This window comes from Petromyzon marinus, chromosome 69 (assembly GCF_048934315.1).
Source record: "Petromyzon marinus isolate PM22_M1 ecotype Great Lakes invasive population chromosome 69, UKy_Petmar_22M1.pri1.0, whole genome shotgun sequence".
Classification (NCBI taxonomy): domain Eukaryota; kingdom Metazoa; phylum Chordata; class Hyperoartia; order Petromyzontiformes; family Petromyzontidae; genus Petromyzon; species Petromyzon marinus.
This window is the reverse complement of record NC_133735.1, coordinates 1,153,306-1,177,157: the sequence shown is the minus strand read 5'-3', so window position 1 is coordinate 1,177,157 and position 23,852 is coordinate 1,153,306. Positions and strand designations below refer to the sequence as shown.

General features: G+C 41.0%; 1 protein-coding gene and 1 long non-coding RNA gene across 4 annotated transcripts in view; both read left to right on the top strand.

Moving 5' to 3' along the window:
* LOC142906676 (fructosamine-3-kinase-like) overlaps positions 1–7,579 on the top strand; it is a 54,057-nt gene extending 46,478 nt beyond the window's left edge. The window contains exons 2-5 of one of the 2 annotated variants that reach the window (XM_076054964.1): positions 1,611–1,700; positions 4,493–4,615; positions 5,486–5,643; positions 6,384–7,579. In XM_076054964.1, the coding sequence (XP_075911079.1) occupies positions 4,559–4,615; positions 5,486–5,643; positions 6,384–6,402 (234 nt within the window). In that variant the 5' untranslated portion in view covers positions 1,611–1,700; positions 4,493–4,558 and the 3' untranslated portion in view covers positions 6,403–7,579. The remainder of the gene's footprint in view (positions 1–1,610; positions 1,701–4,492; positions 4,616–5,485; positions 5,644–6,383) is intronic. The other variant, XR_012930439.1, reaches the window with a different exon arrangement.
* Positions 7,580–9,505: 1,926 nt separating this feature from the next.
* Positions 9,506–13,214, top strand: LOC142906677 (uncharacterized). 2 transcript variants are annotated; one of them, XR_012930440.1, is made up of 3 exons: positions 9,506–10,355; positions 11,277–11,320; positions 11,809–13,214. It is a non-coding gene; the product is annotated as an uncharacterized LOC142906677 (long non-coding RNA). The 2 variants fall into 2 exon arrangements; XR_012930441.1 differs by lacking the exon at positions 11,277–11,320.
* The last annotated feature ends 10,638 nt before the right edge of the window (positions 13,215–23,852 follow it).

The following is a 23,852-nucleotide window of genomic DNA, read 5'->3' as shown; positions in this document are numbered from 1 at the left end:
TTAGAAGAAATGTCAGCTTGATAAGCCACTTCGTTCACGTATCAGTTGTAACCAGATCACTTCTAAAATGTTTTATATAGCTCTGTGGGGCTTACCTGGTAAAATACAAAATAGTTTAGTTGTAGTTTATTGGATGGGTGATTGGGTAGGTGGGTAGTTCGGTGCGTGGGTGGGTTAGAGGTTGAGTAGGTGGCAGGATGAGTGGGTGGGTGAGTAGATAAGTGGCTGGTGAGCAGGTAGGTGGGTGAGTGCATGAGTTATAGATTAAGTGGGTGAATGGGTCAGTGTGTGATTTGGGGCATGAATAGGTGATTGGGTGGGTTAGTGGAGTGTTGAGTGAGTGGGTCGTTGAGTTAGTGAGTGGGGGGTATGCAGGTGGGTTCGTAGGTAAGTGGTTAAGTGAGTGGCTGGGTGTGTTGATGAGTGAGTGGGTTTCGCGATTGAGTGGGTGCCACGGTGATTGGGTTCATGAGTGCTTGGCTGGGTGTTTGAGTGGGTGGGTGGGAGGCTGAGTCAGAGTGGAGCGCCAGGGTAGCGGAATGTTAACTCCCTCGCCATTTGTATAAGACATCGTGGGTTCGATCCCGATTGTGACGCCTGTATATTTGGAGTTTGCATGTTCTCCCTGTGGTTGCATGGATTTTTCTCTGGGACCTCCCGAGTTTTTCATGCATATTTAGAAATATACATTTAGAGGCTTTGGCTGCTATAAATGTCCACGTGATAAGCCACTTCTTTGAGCTATCATTTGTTTGCCACGTCGTTTCCGACAAGGATCTATATAGCTCAGTGGGCCTTACCTGGTGAATTTTAAATAATTCAATTGTAGTTGAACTATTTTAAGTGAATAGGTGGATGAGTGGGTCGGTGGGTTGGTGAGTGGCTGGTTTAGTAAGTGAGAGATTGGATGAGTGGGTGGGTGGTTGAGTTGTTGGTTTAGAGATTCAGTACGTGGCAGGGTGAGTGAGTTTGTGGTTGAGTTGTTGGTTTAGAGATTCAGTACGTGGCACGGTGAGTGAGTGGGTGGGTGGCTTTACGAGTCGGTGGGTGGGTGGATAAGTCAGAGAATGGGGCGCCATGGTGGCTAGGAGATGTTAACTGCCTCGCCTGGTATATTGGACTTCGTAGGTTCGATCCCAACCTTGACGCCTGCTGTATATTTGAAGTTTGCATGTTCTCCCCGTGGTCGTGCAGATTTTTCTCCGGTTTCTCCAGTTTTTCCCTGCACATTTAGAAACATGAGTATTTTGAGCATTTGGCTGCTATAAATTTCCATTGATAAGCCACTTCGTTAGGCTATCATTTGTGGCCAGGTCGGTTCTGAAAAATAGCTCTGGTAAAATAAAAAATGGTTTCATTTATAGTCTACATAGGATTGACTTCCCAGGAAGTAACACTCATTGTATAAACCCCAGAAGAATATTGTTTTGAGTCACCCAAACCAGAATGTGAACTGATATATTCGTATTTTCAAGCGAGGTTCTCGGCCACAGACCACCTGGACAAATATGATGTAGTTTATTTTGCATATGAATTATTACTTGGGGTTTGTTGACATGATAAAGTTAATGTTTTCTTTGACAGGTCTATTGTGTTGTACACTCTGACAGGGGGTCAGGCTTGTTGGGGCAGCATCTGGCTGAAATGCACCTTCACAACAGGAAGATTGGAGAGAGGCTTCACAAGGAAGAGAAAACTCGGTATTGAATCATGAAAATGTAAAACATGTGGAAAACTAGGCCCACCGATCCAACCCTAGCATCATGTCAACTATGTATTATGTTGACATTCCTTCGCACTGAGAGTAGGCATGCTAATCGGATCTAATGAATATGTGTAAACAGGCGATTTGTGTGTAAACAAACACACATTTCATACAGCTGTTTATTAATCGTAAAAATCAAGCGATTGAGCTAGTGAATGAGATAGACACATGCTGTCATTATTTCATACATGAACACAACTAGCCAGCCAGCGGTCATGCTTTTCCACACCTAATCACATTCATCTTTTTGTTTTAGCCATCTTTGTGATGAAGGGAACTGTATTGTTCATGTGTGTGCAATGTACTTTTCAGAATATGAATTATGTTGGGTAATATATGAATTATGGCTATTAAAAGTATCTGTATTTAAGTCCATCAGGGCAAACTCTTCTGCAAAGGAGACTTAGAGCATTCAACATTGCGTCCCTTTATATTTTTGCTAATCGCAATATTTTTCGATTTAAAGCTTTCGTGACTGCAGGGATTCATATGCTTGGTTCTTTCGGTAAATTCACGTGGAAGGGAAATAATAAAATAATACAAATAAAACATTATATAATAAAATTTTCACGAAGTTTCGACCACAACGCAAGCAGACGTCCTCAGATGAAGAAACAGTGTGGCTCTGCAGAGGCGCTGCTAATTTGTAACTCTTCAATTTAATTTTCGATTTAAAGCTTTCGTGACTGCAATGATTCATCTTTTTTGGTTCTTTCGGTAAAGTCACGTAGAATGAGAATAAAATAATAAATTGATGAAATAAAATAACTTTATATGAAGTGAAAACAATCTGGTATCGGAGGCAGGCCATGAGTACTCCCAGGGCACTCAGATTTCTAAACTCATAATTCCACAGCCAGTCGACACGAGTCAACTTCTGTATGGCTAATCTTTATCTCTTGTGGCCCCCGCGGCCATCTGAAGATTATGGTATGCTGCTGGTAGGGTCAGGAAAGTTGGTCACCCTTGGCATATATCTGTATATGCATTGATGACTTTGTGCAATGTTCAGCTGCTCCGTCACGACAGGGGTCCCAGTCAGTTTGAGACTGCTAAATTAAGGTTCTCATGTGCTTTACAGATTTTGATAAAAATTTCAGTCTTGAATTTCTCCCAACAGGTATGGACCCTGGGCAGGAGGATGTAGAGTATGTGGGTTTCATACGGCTATATGCTGTGGTTACATCCCACATGTGATCTCCGCTTTAAAGTCATGAAACTGGTTGTAGCCCATTTACATTTTAATATACCCGTTTAACACGTAGGCTTTCGAGGCCAATATCATCCATAATATCGTTTTTTTGGGTTAGATCGTTGAAATATAAATGTGTCGTTAAACCCGCCACCACCGACACAGCCAATTCGTAAGGTTTGTCACATAAACAGAACATTCCAATTCGTGAAGGGCTCACAAGTGACGTCATCACATCTATCCCTCCAAGGAATGAAACAGGAGGATTTCTCTACGAATTTGGCTGTCCACCTAATGATGATAGTTGTAATTACTGGCGAAACGTCATACTCAGATTGTAAATGTTGTGGATTTTCTCTCCAACACTTCGGTTTGCTGTACAAGTAACGGATTGGCATGTTCCGTTTACGTGACAACCTTACTAATTGGCTGTTAGGTGGTGGTAGGTTTAACGGCTCATTTATTTTTATGCCATCTAACCCAGAAAAAACTATATAGATTTAATATACCCTTTTGTTGAAGGACAGCCTGGGTGACCAAAGTTTTATAGGAACGGCAATAATGTTTACTTGATTAAATTAGTTTTTTCATGGAGCGGTGAAATCAGCTGTTGTTCAGATGTCAGTCTAATCAGTATTTCATCGTAGAAATATGAGATTCCTTTGTGTAATATTCTATTAACCACTGATGATGGTAACATTGGTTTAAGGTTACATTTTGAGAAGAACTAGATTGGCGTACATTTTATCTTGTGTAAGTACACAAATTTATAAAACAATATATTTGATTAAAAAATGCATATATTTTCTTCCATTGCACACAGTTGTACCATTGATAACAGGGCACACAGTTACAACTGACATCACCAGATGTCACTGAAGTTCCATCAGAGATCGATCTTGCATAACCAGTGTTCACATAATCAGTTATGTTTTTGCTAATTACCAATTACACTCAGCCGGGTTTGACAGACTTGTATGAATGTATGTTGAACTTCCTTTCCACCGTACATAGCCAACCGTGCTAAACGGAGGTGTGGGAATTAAGCGCAGAACCTATCGTTAGGATCAATGCTGTTGTAATTTTTTATGAGGATATCAATTGGTGGCTAAAATGAGATGTTCAAAGACTACAGCATGATAATCGGTACATAACATGAGTGTCGAATTATGTCTTAAGAATTACCCAGCCATTTGTACGTAAAATTCAACGTTTCTGGGCGACATCTTAAGTCCGTGTTCTTCATTGCAAGGCCCGCGGGCCGGTGGCAGTCCCTGGTGTCCTTTTTACTGCGACCCCTGACATGCAGTCCCCGACAATACACACAAGTGAAAACACCCCATCATGCTGTCAAACCCCCCAATGGTTTCAAATGTGAGATGGCTCTTTCACTGATAATGTCTTATTCGCGAAAGTGGCCCCCCTCCGAAAATGAGTGAATATCACTGTTTTAGGTCAAGGATTGGCCAAATAAAGTAGGTATTATTTGCTTATGTTTTTAAATGTCCGTAATAAAACTATATTAATGCCACCAGCTGAATGAGTGGCAGGAGGACTGGGTGACGTTCTTCTCACGGCAGCGACTGCAGCTTCAGCTGGACATGATAGAGAAGGACTACGGTGAACGGGAAACCCACGAGCTCTGGTCTCGGCTTCAGGTTCGTAAGCTGTTTCACTCTCGCCCTTAATCCTTTCCCGTTCCGAGACGACTGCTCATTTCAGAATGGGTCTCGTTCACCACCGAATCTCGGAACGCGCAAGCGGTTCAGCGGTAATTTTATTTAGAGAGGCATAGCGCCGTTGTTTTTAAAGACATTGTACTCGCCGCAGAGCACCGTAGCGACAGGACAGCACTCTATTATAGCTGGTACCAAACTGTGCTACACACTTTCCCGCACGGCCTTGTGGGATCCTCGGTACCGATAAAGTTGGTACCGATAAAGTTAGTTAATATTTACTTCCTATTACGTTCCGATGACGTACACGAGATTCAGCGGTGAACGGGATGCACCCCGCAACTTGCAGTCATCTCGGAACAGGAAAGAGTTAATACATGCAGCAGTGTAGCTCATCATGTGCACAGCCATATGGGAAACCCATTTGATCGCAGTGGGTTTTCGAGGGGACTTTAAAGGTAACGTGTTTCACACGCAGGCTTTCGCGACCAATATTATTCATGATAAAGTTTTTTTTGGCTTAGATCGCGTAAGTGTAAATGCGTCGTACACCCACATCCACCCAACACAGCCCATTAGTAATGTTTCTGACATGAACAGAACGTGCCATTTATGTTATTGCTTCGGCACTCTGGTGTGTTAGAGATGAAACGCAGAACATTTTCAAACGAGTACGACCTTTCGCTGGTGATTACACCCAGCATCATCAAGCAATTGCCAGAAGCGTTCTGGCTTCTGGCAATTGCCTAATGGCAATTGGAGTGGGTGTACGACGCTTGTAAATTTATGCGATCTAACTCGAAAACAACGTTATCATGAATAAAGTGGTGTTGTTTTTTGCATGGTGTGCAGCTTCGGTTGGGGGAATTTTTCCGGGACGTAGAGGTGGTTCCGGCACTGCTCCACGGTGACCTATGGACTGGGAACGCTGCAGAGATTAATGAAGGGCCCGTCATCTTTGACCCAGCCTCCTTCTATGGGCACTCGGAGTACGAGCTTGCCATCGCTGGGTAAGAAAAAACTACAAACAACCAAAACAATAGCAGCAACTGCCGTTCATTGCCCTGTCTATGGCATGCAAGGTTCATTCGTATAACCTCAGTGTGGCAAGGGCTGGCTCATTAAATAAATAACAGAGACCAGGTAGAGTTGTGGTTGAGATGTCTACATGCTGAGGTCTCCACCCTCTCTATTTGCTAACTTACAAAGACTCATCCTTCCTTGCTAAGGCTTTTTGGGCAAATCCTGTTAAAGCTGATACGGTGCACAAAACACTAGTGGAACGATAAAACTCTTACTTATCCACGGCACTTGAGGATGCTTGAATGTTCCAGAAACACAGTTTGTCGAACAAGGAAGACAAGTTGCCACTGATGTGCTTTACCAGAAATCCAAGCTGAAGATAATTCATTACACGTCAAATGGAATTCAAACCCTCAGAGCTGGGATATGCTTCAGTGAACAAAAACACATTTGACATGATGTTTACTGTGCAGCCATTGGTGACTAAGTTGAGACCACAGCATTCCTGCCCTCAATTCGCAGGAACGTTTGTTGATAGATGGCTCACTGAATTTTGAACGGAAGACCTCAATGGCATTGGCTCGGTGCTCTGACATTGAAATTAACCTCGAGCCACTCAATTTCCTGCATTACGTTGAATTTGTGAAAATGTTGTTCATTGTTATGTTGTTCATACTGGAACAGCAGCATTGTAAGATTTTGAATGTTTGGTGTTGTTTGGGTACAGGATGTTCCAGGAGCTTTAGCTTCACGCTTCACTCATCCTACCACGCTTCACTCATCCTACCACGCTTCACTCATCCTACCACGCTCTCATCCCAAAGTCACAAGGCTTCGGCAAGAGCCAGAAGCTCTAGCAACTCTTCCACTACCTGAACCACTGGAATCACTTTGGGACAGGATACCGAGGGTCATCCATCTCCACCATGCGCAGTCTCCTCAAGTGAATGAACGGTGCAGGAAATCGTGGGCTATGGTGTATGACTATAAAAATTATTATCGGCCATGATATACATTGTTGAATAAAGGCCTTCCCTAAGCCACCACTCAATCTCACAAAACTAGTCCATTTAAATGCTGTGCAATGCCCTAGGCATTCCACGTGAGTGTGACCGGGGGTCCCTTTGTTCCACATCCTGGCCGTGATCTCCACGCGAAAACTGGGTCAGTTAATGTCCGAATCAGAATCTTTAATTAGGCTGGACGAATCTGATGAGCTATGAAGCTCTTTTTTTCACAGATGTCCAGTCGGGGCGAGTCAGAAAGTTACAACAACAAACAACAGTACAAACAGATAGGAGGGCAAAGTAAAGGAACGCGAAGCAAATTTTGACTTAAAACTTTCGTGACTGCAGGAATTCATATTCTTGGTTCTTTCGGTAAAGTCACGTAAATAGAAAACAAAAAACAATAAAATAAAGACCGCTTGTGTTGCGATTGAAACGTCCTGGGTTTTTTGCTTTTATTATTTTCAATTTATTTTTTATTTGTTTTATGTATTTAATTATTTAATTTGAATTTGATTTCTTGTTTTCTATTTACGTGACTTTATTTACGTGACTTTACCAAGAATATGAACGCTAAGCAAGTCATGAAATAAAAATATGTAAGAGTTCAAATTGCATTAGTGCATCAATTCCTGCCAAATTTTTTTATCACCAAATGCCATTTTGGGCAATGCAGTATAACAAAAACAATCCCAGATGTTTGGCTAGTACCAGTTACAGTGTATGTTTTTGTTGTTGTTTTGCTATGGGAGTAAACCCATGCAGAGAAAGGGACCAGAATTAGGAAAGCGAAACCAGGCACTCCTTCAGAAGATGCCATGCACGGGCGTGACCACTGCACCACCCTGACGCCCAAACAAATGTAATTCAAATAATCTACAATACTGGCAAATAAACCCTATTAGTGTCAACCGAATATCCGGACAATCTGGCCTGTGTATAGCTGCATCGGTGTTTCTATAAGTCGTATTCAAATTGCCTGCTATGAATACTATTTTAAAGTACAGGTTGCCCACCTCTGGTTTTATTTAACTTACCAGTTGTACTCATTCTGTTTGTCACAGGTAATATGGCAAGGAAAATATTTCGCAGCACGATTAGGACAATTATGGTGACACATGTGACCCCCTCTACACAAGTAACAGTTGAGAGTCAATGCTGTGATGTTGTGCGATTGGTGCAAGCGACCCCATCGTTGTGTTTTAATGTTGAGCAGTTAAACTTGCACTGTTGTGGGGTGAGGTCAAGGCCGATGTCTGCTTCCAGCGGTGTCAAGATGAGCGTTTTGAAGAGGCTCGCGAAGGATGATACTTGGCAGTTGGGTGCAGTCTCCCTCCATTAACAACAGAGGGCAGAGGAGCGACACTCACAACAATTGGCTGAGCACTGGGCGTATACAACGCATGAAGTCGGCAGCAAGTTTATCTCAGGGAGTTGACCCGCACACGACAACTGGGTCTGTCCCGCGTGTTCACGCTATAACGCGGTTGCCTTCATTTAGGGAACGCGCACCGCCATAAGGCGACTTGTGAGCGGTCGACGCCGAACTACTTTCTTGAGCTGCGCGGTTGAGCGAGACGAGACGGTAACGCGGCGGCGTCCCCTCAAGTTGTTTGTAACCCAATTCTGACTGCGCAGTAAGAGGCGGTGGGGGGGTCACCAAGTGACACGCAGCTTGACCGTGGAGTAGATCGCGAGGACGCCAACGTCGCCTAGGCAATGCCCCCCCCCTCTGGCTCTGCCTGCCTCGCTCTGTGCACGTGAGGTGTCAACCACGTGACGCGGGCCACTGCGCGCGTTGCGTCACCGCTCACCGTGGGGGCCCCTCCGCTACGTCCACATCGTACAGTCGCACATTCATTAATAGTTACTCTTAATCATGTTTATGGTCATCGTCATTAAAGGTGAGTTTAATAATAATACTACTACACAATGTGTGCATTAATATATACGGCATGAATAAAACGCACCTGTAAATATCCTAAGTAAGTTTGACCTGACATTATTGCACAACAATTGCCCAGCCACCGTGGGATGTTTATCCTCCAATGTGTATCTGGCTCTGACCTGACTTATATAAAAGTGCAGCTCTGCAATTGCTTGGTCACACCACCGCTGGTGAAAAGACCTTCATGAGAGCAAACTCTTTACGAGTATTTGGTCTACTTTTCCATATAACAATAGGTTTTACCCTTTCTGGCAATACAACAGGTGTCAAGATGTTAAAACACCAAACAGAATCCTCATTCAAGGAATCCTGTCTGCATTAACCACACGTACTTGTGGTGAACATTCTTTGAAACTGATTAGTCCACACCAGGAAGGTCCCATATTCTACTTTTCCACGTTGACCAGATGTGTTGGAAGAGCCGGCTGAAAGCCACACTTTGCTGCATCACACACGACTTGCCGATCAGCTGTGGTGTGCCCATTTAGCGACCTCTGGTCTGTGAGTTCAGTTTACTAACCATTAACAGCATGGCAGCTTTCTAATTGGCTTGTGTGACAATTCACCTGTGTCATTATCTCTTGCACTGCCTGAAATAAGTTTTGGCGTAAGGGAGGGAAATTATGACTCACCCACCTGCACCTGCCTTGTGCTCCCAGACACCTAAGGACCTTACTACCGCTGTGAGAAATTGACGGGCGTAGACTGCTGTATGGCGATGATGTATTCACGTCGTTCCTGCTGTTTTCCTCTTTTGCTAGGTGATGCAATTGGTGTGCCAACACCTCCAGATGCAGTTCCTGAAGGACCTGGGCATTCGGGACATGTTCGTTTTGCCTGTGATGAATGAGTTTGTCCGAACACAGGGAAGTCAGCCTGCTCATCGAGGTGCGTTTCCCATGTTTATTTCACTCGATTGGTCGTCTGTTTGCAAGGTCATGCTCTGCCCAGAGGTCACCCACTGAGATTTTTTTTTACCGTAACATTACCGTCACTTGGGTTTGGTGATCGATTCAACGGGGCAAAAATATTTGTAAGAAGCGTAAACATGGCAACGTGATCATTGTCAGACCACGGAGGACCTTCAGAATGCCGAGTATGATCTTTAAATTGATCCTGGACTCGTTCGGGGGATATTTGAACAATTTGAATATTGGGGCGATATTGTCTTGCTACGGGTCTGAGTGAGAAGTCTCCCAGCGGTTTTTTGAGTCCATAATCGAGATTTTTGGGTTAGAGCATGTAAACATGCACTCAATGATACACTAAATATGCACTATTTATTTATATATGCTAAATTATTTTGTTGATATGTAAACTCTGACTTTAACATAGCCACTTCCATGACCAGTTACATGCTAATTCCTCACATTAACATTATGTTAATCTCCCATTTACATGCTAATTTCTGACTTTAACATCCTGCTAATATATCACATTAGCATAGCTACTTCAATGCTAAATCGTTCTGTTGATATGTAAACTCCTTTGTCAAGGTGCTCCGCTCCTCCCACCCAGCTTAAAATACGCTGCCAAGCTTAGCAGTGTTCATTGGAGCGCTGTCTTTCCGACAGCTCTGTTTCTTCACCTGAGGACGGCTGCTTGTGTTGTGGCCGAAACGTCGTGATAATTTTATTTAATAGTTTTTATTTTATTATTTCCCTTCTACGTGACTTTACCGAAAAAACCAAGAAGATGAATCCCTGCAGTCACGAAAGCTTTAAATCGAAAATCAACACACGTGGTACGAAACAAGTATCGTATGTTATAAGAATAATATAAACATGCAATATTCACGGCAATGGCAGTGTTGTTCAGCGTGCCCTGCTGTGGAAGCCAGCCACATGAGTTTGATAACCAGTCATGGCTAGTATCAGTGGAAAGCAAAATCTGAACTGGTTCAATGCTTTGCTGACCCAGACTGAGCAGTATGGAGTACTAATAAGTTAACCGGATGATACATTATTATTTGGCAATGCTGCTGCTGCGTTGGCAGTGGTGCCCAAGAACAATTAACTAAAAAACTCAACACATTAGTCAGTAATGTTGTGGCCTCAATAGACACAACATTATATGCAACGTTTCGGGCCATGGTCCGTCTCCCATTTGTACAATGAAAAAGGGCCATTGCCCAAAAGTCTACATTTTTTCATTTTTATTTAATTTTAAGGTCATTGTTATTGACGAACGTGTTGAGTTACCATGATAATTAAGAACAGATTTTGGTAGAAAGGTCCTGTTACTATGATGAATGTATCCTCTAGACAAACATACAAATTCATCACAGGGTTGCCTAAAGCTTGCCAATAGAAAATAATGCCGATTAAGTTGTGGGCACCCGACATTCACTTGCCCTGCGGCCACTCCCTCAACGACACGAGTCGCATCGACTCAGGGTCCCGCGGGTAGTTCCATGACTCGGTGGTCCAGGAGAGTGGCACGAGCGATGCGGGCATCAGCTGGGCGCCACAAGGGCAGCCATGCTTCGAGTCACTCGCACAGCTCCCTGTTCAGCACGACGTGAACGCATTCCCAGCCTTCTGATCTATGTGGCTTTTTCGAATCAAGCAAATTGTCACTGATAATTTAGCACATTTGCTATGCTATTTAAAAAATATCTAGCGATTCATTTTATATAGCGTCGTTCATGATAATTGCATCTCAGAATTTCTGAGGAGCCAAAGACCAAGCTGGAATATTGCAAGGGAGGTGAGCCTGCGCCAACAATTGCCCTGCATTTCTATATATGTTCAGATGTTGCCAGCCAATTAGTGAGTGTGTATATATGTGGAAGGAAACTGGAGCACACAGATAAGTCACTGCTGAGTGCATTAATCACCCTTTGTGACATTTGACGCAGCATGTAATTAAAATATATTTCCAATTTGTCTTCGGGTGATTTTGTAGGTGTTTGTTTTAAGCAAGAGGAGAGTGGAGTTTTAATGCCATGTCCTGAATGGGCCTTCCATTACAAAGTCCTCATTCAGGATCCCAGTCCCACAACATTTCAAGCCTCCCTCTCAGTTCTACTGCTCTTTGCACTGAACATTTAAACCTACTTATTGGGCCTTCTGATATGCCCTCTTTGGTATCATGACATGCCATTTCCTATACTGGATCATTGTAATCATCGCTCCATCATGCCTCCTTGTCAGTCAGTAAACTTCTAACATTGGTGTCGTGTGTGTCTGTTGCAGGGATACTCTGGGGGGCCCTTTCTTTGCCAGGACTCAAACGGCCGCTGGTTGCTTTCTGGAATCACCAGCTGGGGCGTTGGCTGTGCACGGGCATACCAGCCAGGTGTCTAGCGCACAGTCGCCAAGTTCATGGACTGGATTCACCAGAACATGCAGTAGTCTCTTATACATTTCTGCACAAGCAGAATACTATAGATCAGGGATATAAATATTATGGGAACTAAACATCAAAATAATTAATTAAGGCAATAAATATATTTTTCTAAAACGGATTTAAAGTTAATGTTAAAAGGTTAATTTAATGAGCTGAATGCTATATTTTAACTGCACCATAATGCAAAAAAAATTTCCAAGTGAACACAGATTTTGGGTCAAATCAGAAAAGTCTTTTTTTTACATGCGTTGTCAATAGCGTTTTTATCTTTTGGGTTTGCCACACATGTCAACGGGCCTGGCAAAGCAAACATGAGCATGATGTTGGCATTGGCAGGAGATGAAGACAGAGCTTGCTATTTTTCAATGTTGCTTAATTCTTTCAAAACTGACACAATGGACAATGAATGCACTGTCTAAATATTTGGCCCAACCTGATTATACATGCTAGCAAAGTGAGTGTTGTCCAAACTACGTATGATACATTTATATTCTTGTTATATTTTGACCTGGGTCATCAACTCGCATCTCCCATACATTAATTGCCATGGATGTTGAGCAGTAGGGGTACTCAGAGGGGGTCTATTGGCCTTCTAGGGGACCACTGCAATGATCGGGGCATCCAGAAGGGATGATGAGTTCCACAGGGAGAACGTTCTTCATTGCCTTTGAGTGTCCATGGCAAGGTTATTGGTGATTACCTTCACCTCCCCCGGTCAACACAGTCCATGAGTTTGTGAGTTTTGCTTTACTAACGACATGAAAACAAGACTGGTTTGCACAAGGAGCCTGCAAAAATTTTATTTAGAAAACCTCATGAAACGTGATGCATGGCACTTATCTGAGACGCCCCTTATCTGAGACGCCCCTGTGTAAATGGCGTGATATCAAGACCATTATTATCATAGTGAACTACATGACGTGTGTAAGAAAACTATATAAACATCTATTGGAAACATTTCATGAAAATATGTACAAAAATGAACACTTTAATAGTGTTTCATGGTATTCCAAAAATTTAGACATATTTGATTGGTTAAGATGGTTTACTCGTTGGGATGATAAATGGCAATGATCCTTCATCATGTAAAAGACTGTAAGCTGCTTTCAAAAATATATATTTTTTGAAGATCGTATTCACACTCTGCAACAGTCTATTTTCCACATCAAACCATAACGTGTCTGTCGACTGCAATTGAAAATTGATGCATGCTTAGTAGCGATCGGGTGAATAAACATTGCAATGTGTCACATGTTCGTGTCTGGGTGGCTTTTGCTTGAGATTAGGGATCTTGTGAAAAAAGTTATAAGACTTTATATGAAAACCTCCACAGAGGCCGATTTTGACACTGTTGGTACAAGTCATCATAAAGTCCAATTAGCTCCATCCACATCCTTCTGAACCACATAATTCCATCTCTCTTCTAGCCTATGACACATCCATTTAGCCCCATCCAGCCAAACAAGCTGTATCATGGGACCTTTTTCCAGAATCAAAGTGTGAAAAATAATAAAAGGTTTTATCCTTTCTGGCAGTAAAGCAGGAAGTGGTGTTAAAATGTTCAAACAACCAATTAGAAACCTGTTGCAAGGAATCAAGTTACTGCATTAACCACACACGTGACTTGTGGTCAATATGCAAACAAACATGCTCTGATAATTTTCGATTTAAAGCTTTCGTGACTGCAATGATTCATCTTCTTTGGTTCTTTCGGTAAAGTCACGTAAAATGAGAATAAAATAATAAATTGATAAAATGTTATTTTATTTTATCAATTTATTATTTTATTCTCATTTTACGTGACTTTACCGAAAGAACCAAAGAAGATGCTCTGATAATATTTGAATTGTCTTTGAAACTGATTGGCCTACACCAGAGACAGCCTTCTTTATGACCTAGTCTCACCACCAGTGTCAGATCAGAGATCGCCAAAAGGCGAACAGTGCAAAGGCAATGCCACACGTATCGGAGCATTTATAGCTAACCACTGCCCACCGCTCCCCAATCACTCGGTGTGCTAACCGCGGTGCCACCACTCCCCCCTCACAATGTGCAAACCACTACGCCACCAATCTCCACATTCTCACACAGTGCGCTCACCGCTGCGCCACCGGTCCCCACTCACATCTAGAATATGAATTAAATGTCCACAGTCATCGTTTTCTGATTTCCGAAATAATACGAGTTGCATTTCATTCAACATTGGGGAGGGGTCTGCCCTTCATTTAAGGCCCTGGCTGCTTACAGAATTGTCACAGACTGTTTTGCCTCAGCAGCTTTCCTCTTTTCTCCTCCTGATGATGATCGAAACGTCGTAGTTTTTTGTTATTTTTAAAAATTATTTTCTCTCAACTTATCTACGTGACTACCGAAAGACCCAAAGAATATGATTTCATGGATGTTTATGAGGTCTGTTGCTGAGGGTTTCAAAGAAGTGGAGGCCTCTCTCAGTACATAAGAGTGAGGGGTTGTAGGTTTCGGCTTGGGTCATAGGTACGGGTTATTTTTTGGCATATTTTATTTTAAAAAAATCGAATTCCAACGTCGTGGATATTGTGATGTTTAGATTATTGACGGTAGAATTAATATTATTGCGAATATTTCTTATATTCTCGTTTCATGCCACTGATTATTGATGTAAAAAATAGGTTCAAATTTAAACTGCATGCAAAGAAGGTTTCAGTTAATTATGAAAATTCGCAACTGTTGATTTATGTGTTGTAGTGTATGATTGTCTGCTCGACTCAATTTCTGAGGATCTCACGTTTATTTCTATATTATTGTACATTTTACAGTAGTGCTATAAAAATGAAATGAAAAAAATGTTAGCTTTTCACCACAAACAAGGCTACAATGGTTATGATATTGTGATAATTAGATTTTCACCACAAACTAGGCTACAATGGTTATGATGTGATAATTTGATTTTCACCACAAACAAGGCTACAATGGTTATGATATTGTGATAATTAGATTTTCACCACAAACTAGGCTACAATGGTTATGATATTGTGATAATTAAATTTTCATCACAAACTAGGCTACAATGGTTATGATATTGTGATAATTAGATTTTCACCACAAACTAGGCTACAATGGTTATGATATTGTGATAATTAGATTTTCACCACAAACTAGGCTACAATGGTTATGATATTGTGATAATTTGATTTTCACCACAAACAAGGCTACAATGGTTATGATATTGTGATAATTAGATTTTCACCACAAACAAGGCTACAATGGTTATGATATTGTGATAATTTGATTTTCACCACAAACTAGGCTATAATGGTTATGATATTGTGATAATTTGATTTTCACCACAAACTAGGCTACAATGGTTATGATATTGTGATAATTTGATTTTCTGCCACCAATTTACAATTAGATTCGTTGCTTCGCATATTCCCTGATATTTTGTTTAGACCGCAAGCGTGTATCCATTTAAACTTTTGCTAACTAGCTTGTTTATGTCATCTAGAATATGAATACAATTTTCACCATCATCGTTTTCTTATTTCTGGGACAATTGTGCCCTAAATAATAGGAGTTGCATTACATTCAGATCTTGGCTGATGACGTAGATGAATCCAGTCTGTGATGTCACAGTCATGTGGGAGGTACCTTTGACATCATGATGTCTATGACGTCATGCACCACGTGTCATTCATATTGGAAGAGCTGCGTTTATTGGTGGCTGTGTTTCTTGTCTCAGCTAAAATAAGCGTGATATTATTTAGCCTCGTGGTTATTAAAGCTTCCACTACTGTTGATGAAACTGAAATTAATCTCAGCAGTTGTCAGCCTGCACATCATTTAACCGGTGAGCCGGAAAGGGGTGGTTTAAGGATTGTTTGCGTGTTAATGGCGTTTATTATTGAGGCTTTCAAGGGTGTGGGGGTCTCACTCACTACATGAGCATGAGGGGTTTGGGGGTTTCGCTCAGCTTATGGTAACGTGTTGTAACAAATACGTTTAAATATATAATTTTAGCAAATGTTATTAGAAAATCAAACTGAAAGGGGTGGTTTAAGGATTGTTTGCGTGTTAATCGGGTTTATTATTGAAGCTTTCAAGGGTGTGGGGGTCTCACTCACTACATGAGCATGAGGGGTTTGGGGGTTTAGCTTAGCTTAAGGTAACGTGTTGTAACAAATACTTTTGAATATACAATTTTAGCATATGTTATCAGAAAATCAAACTGCAATGTCGTGGATATTGTCATTCTTGGATTATTGACGGTAGAATTAATATTGATGTGGATATTTCTGACATTGTCGTTTTATGTGACTGATTATTGATGTAAAAATTAGTTTCAAATAGAAACGGCATGCAAAAAAGGTGAACATTAATCATTAAACAATTCCCAATTGTTAATTTGTGTTGCAGTGTATGATCATCTGCTTGACACAATTTATGATTTTCTCTTTTATTTCTATAATATTGTAAATGTTACAATTGTTTTTTTCATAAGATGCCATTTTAAAAATATAATTTTACATTGTCACCTCAAACTAGACTCAAATATTCATAATATTGTGGTAATTGGATTGTCTGCCATCAAATTAAGACAATTAGATTCGTAACTTGGAATATCACTTCATATATTGCTGTTTCTAACATTGTTTAGACCGTAACCGTGTAACCATTCAAAACGTTGATAACGAGCCTGTTTAAGTCATCTAGATTACGAATAAAATGTACACAATCATCATTTTCTTATTACTGGGACAATTGTGCCCGAAATAATCTGAGTTACATTACATTTAACATTAGGAAGGGGTCTACTGTTCAGGTCAGATCCTGGCTGATGACGTAGTTGTCTCCAGTCTGTGATGTCACAGTCATGTGGGTGGTACCTTTGACATCATGATATCTATGACGTCATGCACCACGTGTCATTCATATTGGAAGAGCTGTGTTTATTGGTCGCTGTGTTTCTTGTCTCAGCTAAAATAAACGTGAGATTATTTAGCCTCGTGGTTATTAAAGCCTCCACTACTGTTGATGAAACTGAAATTAATCTCAGCCGTTGTCAGCCTGCACATCATTTAACCGGTGAGCCTGAAAGGGGTGGTTTAAGGATTGTTTGCGTGTTAATGGGGTTTTTACTGAGGCTTTCAAGGGTGTGGGGGTCTCACTCACTACATTAGCATGAGGGGTTTGGGGGTTTCGCTCAGCTTATGGTAACGTGTTGTAACAAATACGTTTAAATATATAATCTTAGCAAATGTTATGAGAAAATCAAACTACAATGTCGTGGATATTGTGATTTTTGGATTCTTGACGATAGAATTAATATTGATGTAGATATTTCTTACATTGTTGTAAAAATTAGTTTCAAATAGAAACGGCATGCAAAAAAGGTGAACATTAATCATTAAACAATTCCCAATTGTTAATTTGTGTTGCAGTGTATGATCATCTGCTTGACACAATTTATGATTTTCTCTTTTATTTCTATAATATTGTAAATGTTACAATAGTTTTTTTTCATAAGATGCCATTTTAAAAATATAATTTTACATTGTCACCTCAAACTAGACTCAAATATTCATAATATTGTGGTAATTGGATTGTCTGCCATCAAAATAAGACAATTAGATTCGTAACTTGGAATATCACTTCATATATTGCTGTTTCTAACATTGTTGAGACCGTAACCGTGTAACCATTCAAAACGTTGATAACGAGCCTGTTTAAGTCATCTAGATTACGAATAAAATGTACACAATCATCATTTTCTTATTACTGGGACAATTGTGCCCGAAATAATCTGAGTTACATTACATTTACCATTAGGAAGGGGTCTGCTGTTCAGGTCAGATCCTGGCTGATGACGTAGTTGTCTCCAGTCTGTGATGTCACAGTCATGTGGGTGGTACCTTTGACATCATGATATCTATGACGTCATGCACCACGTGTCATTCATATTGGAAGAGCTGTGTTTATTGGTCGCTGTGTTTCTTGTCTCAGCTAAAATAAACGTGAGATTATTTAGCCTCGTGGTTATTAAAGCCTCCACTACTGTTGATGAAACTGAAATTAATCTCAGCCGTTGTCAGCCTGCACATCATTTAACCGGTGAGCCTGAAAGGGGTGGTTTAAGGATTGTTTGCGTGTTAATGGGGTTTTTACTGAGGCTTTCAAGGGTGTGGGGGTCTCACTCACTACATGAGCATGAGGGGTTTGGGGGTTTCGCTCAGCTTATGGTAACGTGTTGTAACAAATACGTTTAAATATATAATCTTAGCAAATGTTATGAGAAAATCAAACTACAATGTCATGGATATTGTGATTTTTGGATTCTTGACGATAGAATTAATATTGATGTAGATATTTCTTACATTGTTGTAAAAATTAGTTTCAAATAGAAACGGCATGCAAAAAAGGTGAACATTAATCATTAAACAATTCCCAATTGTTAATTTGTGTTGCAGTGTATGATCATCTGCTTGACACAATTTATGATTTTCTCTTTTATTTCTATAATATTGTAAATGTTACAATAGTTTTTTTTCATAAGATGCCATTTTAAAAATATAATTTTACATTGTCACCTCAAACTAGACTCAAATATTCATAATATTGTGGTAATTGGATTGTCTGCCATCAAAATAAGACAATTAGATTCGTAACTTGGAATATCACTTCATATATTGCTGTTTCTAACATTGTTGAGACCGTAACCGTGTAACCATTCAAAACGTTGATAACGAGCCTGTTTAAGTCATCTAGATTACGAATAAAATGTACACAATCATCATTTTCTTATTACTGGGACAATTGTGCCCGAAATAATCTGAGTTACATTACATTTACCATTAGGAAGGGGTCTGCTGTTCAGGTCAGATCCTGGCTGATGACGTAGTTGTCTCCAGTCTGTGATGTCACAGTCATGTGGGTGGTACCTTTGACATCATGATATCTATGACGTCATGCACCACGTGTCATTCATATTGGAAGAGCTGTGTTTATTGGTCGCTGTGTTTCTTGTCTCAGCTAAAATAAACGTGAGATTATTTAGCCTCGTGGTTATTAAAGCCTCCACTATTGTTGATGAAACTGAAATTAATCTCAGCAGTTGTCAGCCTGCACATCATTTAACCGGTGAGCCTGAAAGGGGTGGTTTAAGGATTGTTTGCGTGTTGATGGGGTTTTTATTGAGGCTTTCAAGGGTGTGGGGGTCTCACTCACTACATGAGCATGAGGGGTTTGGGGGTTTCGCTCAGCTTATGGTAACGTGTTGTAACAAATATGTTTAAATATATAATTTTAGCAAATGTTATTAGAAAATCAAACTGAAAGGGGTGGTTTAAGGATTGTTTGCGTGTTAATCGGGTTTATTATTGAAGCTTTCAAGGGTGTGGGGGTCTCAATCACTACATGAGCATGAGGGGTTTGGGGGTTTAGCTTAGCTTAAGGTAACGTGTTGTAACAAATACTTTTGAATATACAATTTTAGCATATGTTATCAGAAAATCAAACTGCAATGTCGTGGATATTGTCATTCTTGGATTCTTGACGGTAGAATTAATATTGATGTGGATATTTCTGACATTGTCGTTTTATGTGACTGATTATTGATGTAAAATTAGTTTCAAATAGAAACGGCATGCAAAAGGTGAACATTAATCATTAAACAATTCCCAATTGTTAATTTGTATTGCAGTGTATGATCATCTGCTTGACACAATTTATGATTTTCTCTTTTATTTCTATAATATTGTAAATGTTACAATAGATTTTTTCATAAGATGCCATTTTAAAAATATAATTTTACATTGTCACCTCAAACTAGACTCAAATATTCATAATATTGTGGTAATTGGATTGTCTGCCATCAAATTAAGACAATTAGATTCGTAACTTGGAATATCACTTCATATATTGCTGTTTCTAACATTGTTTAGACCGTAACCGTGTAACCTTTCAAAACGTTGATAACGAGCCTGTTTAAGTCATCTAGATTACGAATAAAATGTACACAATCATCATTTTCTTATTACTGGGACAATTGTGCCCGAAATAATCTGAGTTACATTACATTTAACATTGCGAAGGGGTCTGCTGTTCAGGTCAGATCCTGGCTGATGACGTAGTTGTCTCCAGTCTGTGATGTCACAGTCATGTGGGTGGTACCTTTGACATCATGATATCTATGACGTCATGCACCACGTGTCATTCATATTGGAAGAGCTGTGTTAATTGGTCGCTGTGTTTCTTGTCTCAGCTAAAATAAGCGTGAGATTATTTTGCCTCGTGGTTATTAAAGCCTCCACTATTGTTGATGAAACTGAAATTAATCTCAGCAGTTGTCATCCTGCACATCATTTAACCGGTGAGCCTGAAAGGGGTGGTTTAAGGATTGTTTGCGTGTTAATGGGGTTTTCATTGAGGCTTTCAAGGGTGTGGGGGTCTCACTCACTACATGAGCATGAGGGGTTTGGGGGTTTAGCTCAGCTTATGGTAACGTGCTGTAACAAATACGTTTAAATATATAATTTTAGCAAATGTTATTATAAAATCAAACTACAATGTCGTGGATATTGTGATTTTTGGATTCTTGACGGTAGAATTAATATTGATGTAGATATTTCTTACATTGTTGTGAGAATTAGTTTCAAATAGAAACGGCATGCAAAAGAGGTGAACATTAATCATTAAACAATTCCCAATTGTTCATTTACGTGTTGCAGTGTATGATCGTCTGCTTGACACAATTTATTATTTTCTATCTTATTTCTATAATATTGTAAATGTTACAATAGTTTTTTCATAATAATGCAGATACTCCTGCATTTTGTATTGTTATTCAACAATTATTTAATTGATTGAAAACATTGTCTGTAAAGCAAAATTATGTAAATGCATTTACAATTAAATAATGTGCAACTGGACGCGATTATTTCGCATTCTAGTTTTTAAAAGATGCACAACCGGTGATAAAAGTAAAGTTAATCTCGTCAGTTGTGAGCCTGGTCTTCATCACATCTGAAAAGTGAGCCCGACACGGGCGTTTTAAAAATGATCAGGGATCGTTGTTAATAATTAGGGGTGAAAAGTTGTGGTTATGGGCTACAGGCTGAGTTTTAGTGTTTGGGGATAGAGTGAAGGGTTAGAGTTCACAGTTATAATTAGAGGTTGGAGTTTGCCATACGGGCAAGTGTGATACAGTTACGGTTTAGAACTTAGAGTTACGGTTGTGTATTAGGGTTTGTGTATTAAGGGTTAGTGTTCGGTATGACGGGTTAGGGTTGCCTATCAGGTGTTCGGGTTATGCTTGAGTAATAGTATTTTGATGTTTGGGCGAGGGATATTGCTCAGGTAATTCGATTGGTTGACCTCTGATTAGATTACCCGTTATGTTCCTGATTTCATCAGGTCTCAGAAGCTAAGCAGGATCTAGCGTGGGGAGTGATTGGATGTCCTAGCATTGGGTGGCCACCACGTGCTATAAATGGTGTAATAGCCATTGTGAGCATTGGAGGGCAGTGCAGAAATATATTTTCTTTTGCAGTCTCCCCGACCTTCACCAACCCACACTGACCAGCGTTTTTAAGTATGGTTACATAACCCTCATCATCCATGAGGCATTGAGAGGCATTTATCAACCAGTGGATTAATACAAATGGGTTCTACATGAACATGGTTAAGTCTGACGATTATGTTCAATGGAATAGTGGATTGGAATAAACATGTGTGAGTGGGTGAGTGAATGAGTGAGTGAGCGGGTGCACAAGTGAGTGAGTTGGCAGTAAGCAAGTAAATGAAGGGGCTTGTAAATCAACATGCACAAGAGTGAGTGAACTGGTACTGTGAGTGGAAAATGGTAATAATTGAGAGGATGAGTGATTAATTGAGTTGATAAATTTGATCCTTGTTCTAACCCCTCCAGGCCACCATCATCAAACAGACACAACACCTACAACATGGACAGACAACTTAAGTGGGCTGATATCTTGGAGCGCTATGAGAGTAAGTTACATATACCTACATAAAATCGTTTGTTAGAATCAGAATATTCATATATTCTGGAGAATTCTGATGAGCTATAAACTTACTTTTCACAAATTACTAGGAAATGCAGAGGAGATCTCCATAATAATGGCATTCAGCAGAACTGGCTTGGTGGGTAAGGGATTAGACACTGATCCAGCATGGCAGAGAACGTTTATTAAGCTCTGGGTTTCAGCAACCTATAATTAAACTAGGGTCTCAAGTTTATGGAATGAATGATCTCAACATGCTCACAAAAATATGACATGTAAAGTGTTAATGCCATGTGATGAATATTTCTCAATAGCAGGGCCTGTAGTGTGATAAGAGGTAACTAGAGGGATCTCAGAATGAGTTCTGTGAAATCTCCATGTGCTTCGTTCTCTAACCCATCACTCATCCTTTGAATGAAATGTCTGTGCTCCGTAGTCCGGAAGTCGCAGCTCCAAACGACCACGTGGGGGGACATTATGGACAGAGTTGACCCTTTCCCGAACCAAGGTGACAAGAATGGCGACCAAAAGGTGTGTATGTGGTCGGTGAGGGTCAAGGACACCGTCTGTACAGGATAGCACACCATGCCACCACACGATAAAACTACAACATGACTACGCATCACATCACCAAACCATCTCTCCACACCACCTTTCCCATCATACCACCCCACCATCCAGTCAATAACCCATCACAGAACCTCACCATGTGTCTACACCATCACATGACACGATCTCTCCATAACATTCCAACACATCACATCTAAATACCACCACATCATCTCCCGACATCACCCCATCTTGCCACCATGTCACGCCATATCCCACTCGTGCATGCACATAAATTGGACTTTTTTTCAGGCAGTGACGCGACCTCTGTCTGTGAGCTCATTGGAAGGTGCTATTCCAGTTGCCCACGATGAGCGCTGCTGTTAGATTTTTCCAGATTATGGGCAGCTAGATCCTTACAATGGAACATTCTGTGGCACCTATTGCCCGTGATGAATGTTAATAACAATCGCCATTAAATTATCGCAGTTGATCAAGGCCTCAATGGGGTTCGTGAGGTCTGTGGGGTCGATAGGTGTCTGTGGGAATATATGAGGGTGTAACATGTATCATTAGTTTGTAGGGTTTAGGTGAATTAGGGGTTAGGGCTACATTAATGCTGTGTTCAAAAGTACTGATTGGTAAAGGTTTGTTTTAACATCGGGTGATTGTGTATATGTATGTGTGTGCTCAGCAAATTTGGATGAGTCAATATACATGTTTGCGTCCATGCATAGGTGTGTGAGTATGCATTTGTGTATGGGTGGAAATGCATGTTTGCGTGCGTGTGGGTATTATTTTGTGCATGTGTGTGCATGTTTGAATGTTCCTGTGCTAATCGTTGCGCATATGCACGAATAGAAGCAGCTCAAGTGTAGGCGCCCCAAGAACCAGAGGAGCATTCGGGAGGTGAATAACCTCGGCGAGGTGAAGCCTCTCGAGGAGGAGAAGCGCTTCACCAAATTGAAGCACCACTGCCTCCAGACCACGGCCACCAGCACCACCGCCAGCACCACCACCAGCACCACCACCAGCACCACCACCAGCACCACCACCAGCACCACCGCCAGCACCACCACCAGCACCACCACCAGCACCACCACCAGCACCACCACCAGCACCACCGCCAGCACCACCACCAGCACCACCGCCAGCACCACCACCAGCACCACCACCAGCACCACCACCAGCACCACCGCCAGCACCGCCGCCAGCACCGCCGCCACCTCCTCCGCTACCGCTACAACCACCACTACCACTCCTGTGCAGGGCCGCCGCCACCTCCTCCGCTACCGCTACAACCACCACTACCACTCCTGTGCAGGGCCCAATCACACTGCACATTG